This window comes from Egretta garzetta, unplaced genomic scaffold (assembly GCF_000687185.1).
Source record: "Egretta garzetta isolate BGI_Z169 unplaced genomic scaffold, ASM68718v1 scaffold448, whole genome shotgun sequence".
NCBI classification, from domain to species: Eukaryota; Metazoa; Chordata; class Aves; order Pelecaniformes; family Ardeidae; genus Egretta; species Egretta garzetta.
In genome coordinates, this window is record NW_009260497.1 from 2,327,420 (window position 1) to 2,338,549 (window position 11,130).

Below are 11,130 nucleotides of genomic sequence, written 5' to 3' on the forward strand. Positions count from 1 at the left end.
CGCGGGCAGCGGCCCTCTCGGCAGGCTGCGGTGCCAGGGCTGTCCCACAGCCGCAGCACCCCGATCCTTACGCCTTCCCGGGGCTCAAAGCCAAGCTCCCCATTACACGCCGGTAACCCCTTATTTCCAGTTTCCCTCGTGCATCCTCCCAGTGCCCGTTGTCCTCGCCGCGGGCACCAGCCACCCCATCCCCATCGCCATCTGCTCCCAGCCCGGCAGCCCCACAAAAGGCTGATTAATCCTCCTGAAGGGTATTTTGTAGGTGCCAGGCCCAGCTCTCGACTGCAGCGCAGACACGTTTCTTCCCAGACCTTAACCCCTTATTTCCAGTTTCCCTCGTGCATCCTCCCAGTGCCCGTTGTCCTCGCCGCGGGCACCAGCCACCCCATCCCCATCGCCATCTGCTCCCAGCCCGGCAGCCCCACAAAAGGCTGATTAATCCTCCTGAAGGGTATTTTGTAGGTGCCAGGCCCAGCTCTCGACTGCAGCGCAGACACGTTTCTTCCCAGACCTGGGCAGGCACCTCAGGCACCCGAGGACCCTGCTTCACCTCCCCGCCGCGGGCCTGCCCAGCCAAAGGGATCGACACCTTTGCAGCCCATCAGCCACACTGTGCCCGCACCCCGCAGCCTTCGCAGGAGTAATGAGGAAAATTAGCAGCAGCTCTGTCGCAGGCTGTGGAAGGCAGCCCCCGGGCTGGGGATGCTGGAGCCAGGACGCAAGCAGAGGATGCAGCACTTCCACCCAGCGAGGACCGGTGCTGCCCTGGCAGGACAGTGTGCCCTCCGCTTGCCCCCAGGGCAGAGTTTTGCTCCATCCAGGCAGGGACCCTGTTCCCTTGCTGGTCTGCAGGTAAAAAAAATCAGCAGAGGAAAGAGCCTGTAACGAGCAGGGTCCTAGCCAGGGGAACCTGCTCGCAGGGGTTCCCCCTCCCGGATGGCTTTGGGGTCACCACCCCTCAGTGTTGGGAGCAGGGCTAGGGGAAGCACTCAGGTAGCCAAAAGGGATTACACTGATCCCTGTCCCCAGGGCAGGATGGGACCCAGAGCCCACCTCAGCCCTGGAGGGGCAAAGGCAGCTCTAACAGCTTTGGGGTTTGGCACCAGCTGCCCCCAAACATTGCTTGTTCTTAAGCAAAGCACCCACAAAAGCTCCCCCTGTATCGCAGGGACCATGGCCCCTCCGGGCCAGCGTACCCAGTACAGGCCACAACCAGGATCTTTATCGACATTTTCACTTCTCCTTCCAGGGCTCCACACTTTGTTTTCCAAGCACACGGGGCAGTTTGCACAAGGAGCTGCAAACCGAACGCAGGGCATCAGGGATGTCTTTAAAACACCATCTCCCAGCCCCGCACAGCCAATACGATGCTGGCACCACCTCCTGCAGCTCCCCACCGGCAGCACCAGGATGCAGCCCCGGCCCAGCCAGTCCAAGGGACCAGGACAGAAGATGGGCAAGCACCCGTGAGAGCTTGGCGACCTGACCCTGCTCTTTCAGCCCTCCTCCCAGCACTGCAGCATCCTCCATGCTAACAGGAGCCCAAGCTGCAAGACCACGTGCTCGTTCAGCACTGGCAGAGCCATCCGCTTTGTCCCTACCACCTGAAGCAGAGTATCCTGGGGTTGGACTAGATGATCTCTAGGGGTCCCTTCCAACCCAAAACATTCTATGATTCTACGATCCTCTGGCAGCAACCAGAGCCTAGCTCAAAAGTCACCTGCAAGTCCCGCATCTCTGACCATCCTGGCAAAAGCCAGCCAGATTCTGGCTTAGCTTCAGAAGTTTAGCTCGAGCAGTTTGTGTCCGAGGGCTGCAAGTCTGGCAATGCAAACAGAGCATTTTAGGCAAGCCCAGCACAGAAACACCACCATCAACAGCCCAGAGCGAGTCACCCCACCTGGCAGAAGGCAGGAGTCAGCTTTTCAGAGACAAATGGTGCCGGCAGATGTATTGCCTGCATGTAAGGCTCCTTCATACTGCAAAGCCAGTTTTGGTCAGCTGCAGGAGCAGTCAGCTCCCACCCCTGGGTTAATTGCATAGGTAGCACAGCATGGGGCTCAGCCTGTGCCCAACACCACCAGGAGCCCCCAGGTCACCCCGCTTTGACAAGGGCTCTCAGGGGTGAGAGGGGACACTGACCAAGCTCTCACAGAGACCCACCTCCTTCCTTACAGAGCAGTGATACTCCCAGCACCCATCTTTCCCCAACAACTGAACACCTCCAGGAACAGACCCCTCCTCCCAAGCACAGCCAGAGTTCAAGGCAGCCTCGCTTCTGCCTCCCTCGGCTATGCCATCCAGGGCCTGACAAGCCAGGGCCAGGCGCTGGTGGCGCCTCCCCCAACCATCCCTCGCTGCCACCCCATACCCAGTGTGGAACAGAATTCAACTCCTTCAGATTAGGACCGTAATCAAATCAGTTTAATATATAATCAACATATTATAAAGGCACCCAAATCCTACAGTATTGTCCCCAGCCATGGCCATCAAGCCCAGGACACCACCCTTCTAGAAAGGCACAGAGAGGTAGAAGAGTTGGGGCATTGCCCCAGATTAGTTGCAAGTGAGAACATGCATGTGGCATCTTCCTCCTGGAAGCCCAAGATAACCAGAAACTTGTGCTTTTTGAAAGGAATGCGAATGTGCTGGGCCAAGTACAGGCACCTGGAGTAACAGCCAAGACCTCCTGCTGACCAAGGAGTTGAGAAACTCTTGCTGGCTTTTGCCTATACAAAAAGAGAGAAAAAAGAAAGGGGGCGGACAGAGGAGCCTGGATGTGTGTGTGTGAAGGGTATTTGGTGAGGCAGGAGCAAGAAAGGTGCATGGGGTTGCTATTGCCCTCAGCAAGGGACAAGGACTGTTCTTTGCATTGCTTTGGACCCTGTTACCACCCCAGGGGTGAGTGAGAAGAAACCTGTTCTCCAATATTGCCACCGTGTTTTCCTGCACCAGTAGAGCAAGGGCAAAGCTCTGGAGCAAACCGAGCATCTGGAGTGGGGACAATGGTGTCACTGAGCGTTTAGCTCAGCTGTGGCAGCCAAAGTGGCACCGCAGTGGTCTCCTCGTGGCAGGGGAAGCATGGAGTCCTGCAGCTCTGCGGGAAGACACTGGTCACCAGGGCAGGCAGGTCCAGAGGTTCTAATTCTCAAATTTGGCATAAGGGTTCTCTTCCTTGAAGAGGCCTAGAAGAGAAGAGCGATTCATTCAGGTGGCAGCAGCCACACCAGTCACAGCCAGCAAGAAACCTAGCTCTCTGTTACAACTGTGATTCGTGCTTCATCCAGCCTCCTGTCCCACAGTCCTTCCAAGGGACCCACTCTTACTCGAGCCATGCATGCAGTCAACATCATTTCACTCTCCTCTGCACACCAGGAGAGACCCATCAAGACACTCAACCTGACGGCAAGCCCATCTCCCAGGCAATGGAGACAAAAGCCAGGTAAAGCAGCATGACAGAGCTGCACCCCTTCTGCAACTCCTTCTGGTGGACTGGACTCAAGGCAGAGCGCCCCAAGTTAAATTCAAGCTGTTCTTAGACCTGCTCCTACATCCACAGACAGCAGAGCAAGGATACTGGGCTGACCCTTGGGCCAGCAACAAGCCCCTGTGCCACTCTGTGGCCACTTTCCCAGCACTTTTGAGGAGGAACAGCCAGAAAGGACGAGATGGCAAACTCTGCAGTCAGGCTGCAGCAAGATAGAGCCCTGGCATGGCAAGACAGAGCTGGAGCACAGCTCCCCCACCTCCACGAGCTGCTCCCCCCACCAAGTGTTCCTTCAGGCTCAGCTCTGCCTGCTCTTCCCCACCAGAGGGGCCAGCCCAGCCAGAGACCCCCAGATCTCCTGCCCAACCTGGGGGCTGCAATGGGCAGCAGTGGCAGGCTGAATAAAGGTATCCAGCCTTCCCTGCAGCCCCCACAAAGCCAGAGACCACTATGCTGGGTGTGCATGAGCCCGATTGCTCCACACCCGCCCTGGGAGAGCCCTTGCCAGCCAGGCCAGAGAGACTCCCTCCAGCAGGTCTGAACGAGACTGCCTGCTCCCTGCTTCCTTCCAGGCTGCTCCCCCCCTCAGGCAGGTCTGAGGTGAGGACCCCCCACCTTCCCCAGGGCCATGGGACTCACCTGAAGGACAGCCCAGTCCCAGGAGGGAGCCTGTGCACTCCCAGAACCCAGGGGACCCAGCCACCTCTCCAGGAACTGCTGCCAGCACAGAGAACCAGCACTGTGGGTGCTGGTGCCTGCTCTGTGCTCCTGCAGCTGTGGGCCTCCCTGGACCACCCCAGCAGGCTGCTGGCCACTCAGTGGCCACAGGGCTGCTGAAGGGCCATGCCTGAAGGGCAGCAGCATTACAGCTGGCACCGTGTCTACCAGCTTTTGTTTCTCCCCTCCAGTCAAACCCCTTCAGCTTCTCCCATGTGGTGAGTTCAGAGGACACAGGTCCCAGGGAGCGTTAAACACTCCCTCTTCCCTGCCCAAGAGGGGCAGCGTTTGCATGGGCTCACATGCCATGGCCTGAGCATCTCTACCCTTGCTCCCAGAGGGCAAGAGAGCAATTCACTGAGACAGGGGAAGCGGAGACTGTTCTCCCTGCTGGCCAGGTCTCCTCTGCAGCTTTAACCACAGCAAGGAACACGGTTACTGAGGCTGCTCAATTTAAAGGCTGGCTTGAATTGCTCGCGTCAGCACTGTACCATATTTTCTTCGAATTTCATCATGCCGTGTTTTCATCTCTGCTCTCCTGCAAGAAGCAAAACAGAAAAACTACGATTCAGTGACTGGTGATACAAACCCAAGCAAGAGGAGCTACAGCTCCTTGCTTCTTCCCAACCCAGGGAGCTCCAGGCTGCCAGGTTTGCTCAGCCCCCTGCTGCCCACCGCCTGGAGGCACCGGGGTCCACCAGAGCCCACACGTGTCAGCAGCCCGCGGGGAGTCAGGTACACAGCACCATTGCAATGCTGCATCCACAGGTCACCCCAGAAAGACATTGCTTGCGTACCCGCCTCTTCTCCCGCTCCCTGGCCGCTCGCTCATCATCCTTGTCTGGCCTGACAGACAGAAGAGTCCATTAGCAGCGCCAGGCACTCAGTTCTGCAACAGCCCATGGTTGCATCTGAGCTACTCCAGGAAAACAGGGGACCCCTCTGATACTTGCTTTTTGCTCTTTTTCTTACAACAGCAGCAGCAGCAGACCCCCAACATGATAAGGATCGTTCCTCCCACCACAGACATCGCAATGATCAGGGCTTCAAAGTTCACTAAAGGATTTGACAGAACACATTTAGCACACAAATACGTGGCTGCCTGCAGTTACAGTATTTACAAGCACACAGCTACTGTCACCAACAGCTTCAGTTGCTGGCTGAAGACATGCGTAGCAGCCTGGGAAAGCAAGATAGACATTGTTATCTGTCGGTATTCCAAGTGCTGGCACCAGCACATACACACCAACAGAGCATAGGTAGCTGCTAACTGTAAGCACTGGGCTACTAGCTATGAAGAAAGGCAAGAACAAACATACTCAGGTCAAACTCCTCCAGCAGAAACAGGAGCAAAGCTGTCTTAATCACTAACCCAGGTGAACAGTAACCCTTCAAGGGAGGAAAAAAAACCAACTGGAGGCTTTGGTGCTGAAGAGCAACCTCTGACAGAGAGACCACAGCCGGCACTGGAGTCATTGCCCACAGGAGCGAGCCTCCAAAGTCATCCAAGATGAGGTGACAGTGGACCGGAGGCACTTATGGGTGCCCGGAGTCCTTGTGCAAGAGACAAAGCAGGACAAGATCCACTGGGATTTATGAACTTGGGGCCAGTAGTGCTGCTGAAGCAGCTGAAGGCTGCTTCATGCACCCCGCCACCCCACATCTCCCCAGGGCTTGGGGGAATCTGCTTGCCCCTGCACAGCACAAAATCTGCTGGGACACGGTGGTGAAGCAGCAGCCTGGAGCCCCAGCCCCAGCAAGGCAGTTGTCCCGCTCTGCTCCTGCGGTGATGACAGCAGAGACGCCAGCCAGAACAGATGTAGATATCACCTGAAATCCTCTGCTACAAAGATGGATTCCTTCCAAGTATGATTCAGACTCTTCAGAGACTTGGTCCTGGGGAAATATTTGTTTAGGAGTCACTTCACCCACAGCAGCCAAGCTACAGAAATCTTAGTGCACCTGAGCCTGCTCGGAGCACCTCTGATCCCCTCTTCTCCGTGCAGCTCAGACCGTTGGCCCAGTGCAAAGCCCGAGCATGGTGCATTTCGGAAGATGCCCACCTGTCCCCTGGCCGCAGAGACCTAGGGGTCGCACTGGGGTGCTCCAGGCTGAGCTGAAGTTGCTTTCAAAGTCTCCAGCTCCTGCTCTCAGTGGAGGGCGTCACTGCTGCCAGCCACTGTGCCATCTGACTCTCAAACCATCCTGCATCCCTACCCAGGATACCATGGCAAGCACCGTGCAAGGACTGTGGTTCGAGATACCAGCCGCCGACCTCCAGCAGTCACCCAACAGCAGGGAGGCCTGCAGGTCCGTGTTCCTGGTAAGGCTTTGAGAAAGACGGTATTTGAGACCTGAATGCCCACAGCACCGTCTTGCCTCTGAGCAACATGAAGTTTTCACTGGCTGCACTGCAACAGACCCACAGGACCATGTAGGGGAGAGCCCAAAAGGCCAAGGATTAGAAGTCAGCCTGGTAGGGGTGAGCCAAACCCAAGAAGGCTCTTCAGCTCAAAAGGGAGTTTCTTCACCAGCACATGTCTGTATCGGTGCTTCTGAACCCTTGGCTTTCGGGGTGAGTCAGGGCTTCAGACCACTCGTTCCCTCAGAGAGAGGCCCATGGCAGAGCACCAGGCACTCCTCCACCTGAGGATAAAGGCTTAAGTCCCACACACCAAAAATGCAGACTCATTTAAGAGTGAATGTCCTGCAGGACTAATCTCCTCTAAAGCCAGTTTTACAGGCTGAGGAATGCGTTCTTCCATAATAAAACCTTTTATGAAGCTACTCACATGCAAACTAGTATTTCAAGGTCTTACACAAGTTTCAGGCTTACACACTGCAGTGCTCACAAAGAGGAGATTCTTCCTCCACAAGGAATGGGAGCGGTTTTAACTCTCTCATAGGTAGAGAGCCCAGCCTCCAGCACAACAGACGTCAGGCAACCACAATTCAACTCCCAAGTTCCCCATCAAGGGGACAGGAGAGAGGAATCAAGCCCCAGCCTGCTCCCTGTCTGAGCATGAGCTTGCACTAAGCCTGGCCTAAATAAGACACTGTTTTCTCCAGAAACCCACCAGGACAAAAAGCACCAAGGAGGAAAGGCAGCTGACAGCCAGCTGGCAGCCAGAAACAGCTCCTGGAGCTGACCCAGATGCAGGGCTCGTTTTGGACAAGGGTATTTTCTCAAGTGGGTAAGAGCTGAGCACAACCGCAGCGCCCTTTGCACTAGAAGCCCATGCAGGCCTCCAGAGAAGTCACCTCACTTCTCGTTCCAAAAGCCCCCACAAATTTTAAGAGCCTGCCCGAGACAGTGGGCATGCTGCTACAGGTGAGGAGCCAGAAGCCATGCAAGGAACGGTGCACAGGGTGCAGAGGAAAGAGCTGCCACAGGGTCGGATGCTGGTGTGCCCACTCGGAGCACCAGGAAGGCTTGCACGGGCGGCTGCCCACAGAGCACCTTCAGCTCTAGTTCCCAGGTGCTGGCCACACATGGAAGTCTCCATCACACCAAAAGGGATGTGGAATGTATTTAGAGTCACTAAAGCCCCGCAGGTCCTTCCTGCCAGAAGGCAGGGACTGCTCACGCTGTGCTTTCTCACCCACGCTTCAGGAAGTTTGGAGAACCCTGACTGACTTCAGCACGTCATTGCTACGCCGGCAGGGAGAAAGGGAGGCAAGGGAAACAGCAAGCGGCAGCCCACACCGTTCGGCAGCAAGCACTAAAGGCGGCCATCGCTCCAGTGCAATCCACTTACCCCAGCAGACGCCCCAGCGTGCAGAGCGGAGCTCACAGAGGTCAGCTGGGGGGAGGACTCTTCGGACAGGGTACTCCACACACCTCCCACTGCTGGCACACCACAGGCACTGGGACACAGGAACCAGGCAGCACAGCGTTACTGGTGCACAGCTGCAGCAACGGGGCCACTGCTGCCTGTTCCCACGGACCAGGTACCACCCAGCAGCAATGGGATGCTGGGGAGTAACAGTTGTGTTTGGTCAGCACGGGCTGCACCAAGCTGGCCTGTACCGGGAGAGCAGGCAAGGGGCCTGAGGATTTCTAGAGCAAGTAAAGATGCTGAGAACCCTCCCCCTGGCTCGCACTATGGCAGTAATCACCGAATCCCTCCCGTTTATTCCCTGCAGTGTTTTTGGGACAAGAAGCAAGCCTTTGAGAGGAGACACCGAAGGCAGAGCCAATGAGCAGGAGAGGCCTGCCCATGCTCTCGCTAGTCTCTTCCAGCCAGACCACCTGCAGCAGCTCTGCACTCTCCTCCTCCTCCTCCTCCTCCAGTGGCTCCAACCCCCGACACCAGCATTCAGCTGCATTTGGTCAAACTGGTTCTGGTGAAGTCAGCTGTGATATCTGACTCAAGTTCAAGTTTGCTGATATCAGAGATAAGGTGGCAGAGGGTGGCAGGACCCAGGTACGCATCTTGCGCCCACAGACTGGTGGAGGGGCAGCTCCACCCTCTCGGCACATTCACCGTGCACATTCCCCATCCGTGAGGATGAGCTCTGTTACATTCCGCTCAAAAAGCACACAATGAAACCCAAGCAGCTTCTAACACCCTCTTCCCAGAGGGCCAAGGGATGTTTGCCCTCTCGCCATCACGGGTAGGGGATGCAGCATGTTCCAGACAAGGGCCGGGGAGCATCCCCCCACTTCCAGGAGGGAAGCTGCTCCCCAACAGCCCCGCAAAGCCCACACCATGCTTTCAGGCACGGCAACAGGTTGGGAGTTCACGGCTGTTACTTACGGTGACATTTTTCAGACACTCCTCACAGCTCCTGTTTGTATACTGGTGACAACCTACAGGAAGGAAAAGAACAAAAGACACCTCAGTACTTTGAAGAGCTTCTCAGTGGTTTAAAACTCCGGGTTCCTCAGAGCCCGCTCCTTTGCCTGCCCCAGGAGGTGGTCACTCCCATTGGAGCGGGGCACACAGCTGCGAGAGCTGCCAGCTTCAGAACACAGAGGCCCAAGTGCAAACAGCAGCCATCTGCCTTGCCCATGCTGACCCAGAGCCCCGAGTTCCTCTCCCTGGGTCTTATTTCCCTAAAAGCCTGAGCATCTGCAGTGGCCGGCAGGCAGTGGGAGAGCTGGGGGACGCAGCTGGGGCCAGTCCAGAGGGACCCTGCATGGACAAGCACTGGGCAGGCAGTGCAGCCCCATATCGCTGGGTGACGGCGCAGCTCAAGCAAACAAGACCCAGCCAGGAAAAGCAGAGGAGCACAAGGGGGGACGCGCAGCTATGGTCCCTACGGGAGCCTGTACCCTCCTGCTGCATGCCAGGGCCATACCCTGTCCCAGCCAATTTATCCAAACCCTCCTTAAGAGGTGACCTCCAGGTGACAGGAGCAGCACCACAGCCGAAATCCGTGCCCATGTTCAGAACCTGTTTCCACTCCCATTTGGGGGAGGAATACCCCTGCTCCATAGACAGGGGTGGCTCTTGGCACCAGTGCCACCGTGGAGGATGGCAACCCCAGGGGTACAGGTCAGCAGGGCAGGGGGACCGGATCAGGTCTGGACCCAGGGCAGGGTGGCCCCGTCCCCCCACCTTCCCAGCTTTCCCATGGGACACTCGCTTGCCATTTCCCCAGTATGCTCCCCCAGAGCCTCAGGACGGGTGGTTTGCCAGCCCTTGAGGATTGGTCATTTCAACCTCACCCCTGCCTAAAGAGTCAAAAAAACCCACCAACCCACAAACCAATCTGCCTGACTACTCAGTAACCGGTGGAAGAAGGATCCCTGCCTTGCAGCACCTTACTCAGGGAAAAAAACAACCAAAACAGTCACAGAGGTGCTTGTTTTCCACGCTCGCAAGCAGCAAAGCTGCATTTTCCTCTCTCCAGCTGGCAGGAGCCCTCAGCTGTGACCCGCTGTCACCAGTCACATGCTGCCCGCAGCCATCCAAACAACTGGCCAATTTATTAACATAGCTCAGATAAGGGTGCTTACACACCACCGGGGAGGCTGAGATTGCAAATTTCAAATCCTTGAGGAAGCTTCGTCTTCCCCATTTCTCCAGCCGAGGCCGGAAAAGCACCACACTTCCTGTGCTGCCCCCGAGGCTGTTTTGCTTGCAAGGAGTCATGGAACAGCCCTCTCACCACAGGAGTCCAGGGGCAGACAATGGGAGACCCTTTGTTTTAACCAAGCTTCCTATTGCCACTCTGCTTTTGCCCGGGGTGTCCCCTCTCCTGCCCCCCCAGCTGGGGTTCATCCTTGAGCCCTTAAGTAAAAGCCACCCTCTTGCAGCTGCACAGGAACTGGCCATTTCCAGGACTTCACAGCCCTCCAGCACTGGGGTTTTGCCCAAATGCCTGGGAAGCACCGGAGCCCTTGGGGCAGCAGTGGGAGAGCAGCTCTTGCTGTGCTAGAAGCCTCCTGCGTAACACTTTTGCCACTTGGCTGCAAGAGAAGTGAAATGAATGGCTTGGGGCAGAAGGAAAACAAGGAAAACACACACTGGTCCTCACTCTCCTCCTAGCCGGGGCCACCACTCAGCCATCAGGGGGCTGGCATCACACAGGAACAGTGCCTTGCTGGGAAGAGCAGGCAGACTTTCTGGGACACCGCACCTAGGGCTCTTCCTCTACCTGGCACCCAGGCAGCCACCTACTCCTCACCCGCATCCGACAGCGCCCATCTTCTTCCTCGGTGCCCATCGTCTTCCTCATTTGAGGCTCTCAGCCTGAGGGTCCCCCAGCCAGCCTACCCTGTCCTGAAGGACGATGTCCCCGGTGGGGGCCTGGCTGTACAGGACAGGTACCCAGCTGCCACCTGAGCCATCAGCATCACCCCACGGTCACCATCACCCCCTCAGTCACACTGGGGTGGCACCTGGAAAAGTGTCCAGCAAAGCCTCTCCTTCAGCACCCCACCTTCCAGCCCCGAGAGGGTCACACTGGTGCCCTGC

The 11,130-nt window shown here is 56.9% G+C and overlaps 1 protein-coding gene across 1 annotated transcript; it reads right to left on the minus strand.

Annotated features, from left to right (window-relative positions):
• Window positions 1–2,460: 2,460 nt before the first annotated feature.
• LOC104131333 (PTTG1 interacting protein) lies at window positions 2,461–10,879 on the minus strand. Its single transcript, XM_009644493.2, has 7 exons — window positions 10,834–10,879; window positions 8,965–9,017; window positions 7,963–8,071; window positions 5,158–5,260; window positions 4,990–5,050; window positions 4,696–4,747; window positions 2,461–3,185 (listed from the first exon to the last, which is right to left on the minus strand). Exons 1-7 carry the CDS (start codon window positions 10,877–10,879, stop codon window positions 3,142–3,144), a joined length of 468 nt encoding a protein of 155 aa, XP_009642788.1. The 3' UTR covers window positions 2,461–3,141.
• Between the last annotated feature and the right edge of the window lie 251 nt (window positions 10,880–11,130).

Bases quoted from the DNA above. Each gene is read 5' to 3' on its own strand.
- LOC104131333 (XM_009644493.2), bottom strand. From the start codon at position 10,879: ATGGGCACCGAGGAAGAAGATGGGCGCTGTCGGATGCGGGTGAGGA. The intron at 5,051-5,157 runs GCAAGTATCAGA...TCTGTCTGTCAG, and splicing joins TGTAAGAAAAAGAGCAAAAA to GCCAGACAAGGATGATGAGC. The intron at 3,186-4,695 runs GTACAGTGCTGA...CTTCTCTTCTAG, and splicing joins TGAAATTCGAAGAAAATATG to GCCTCTTCAAGGAAGAGAAC.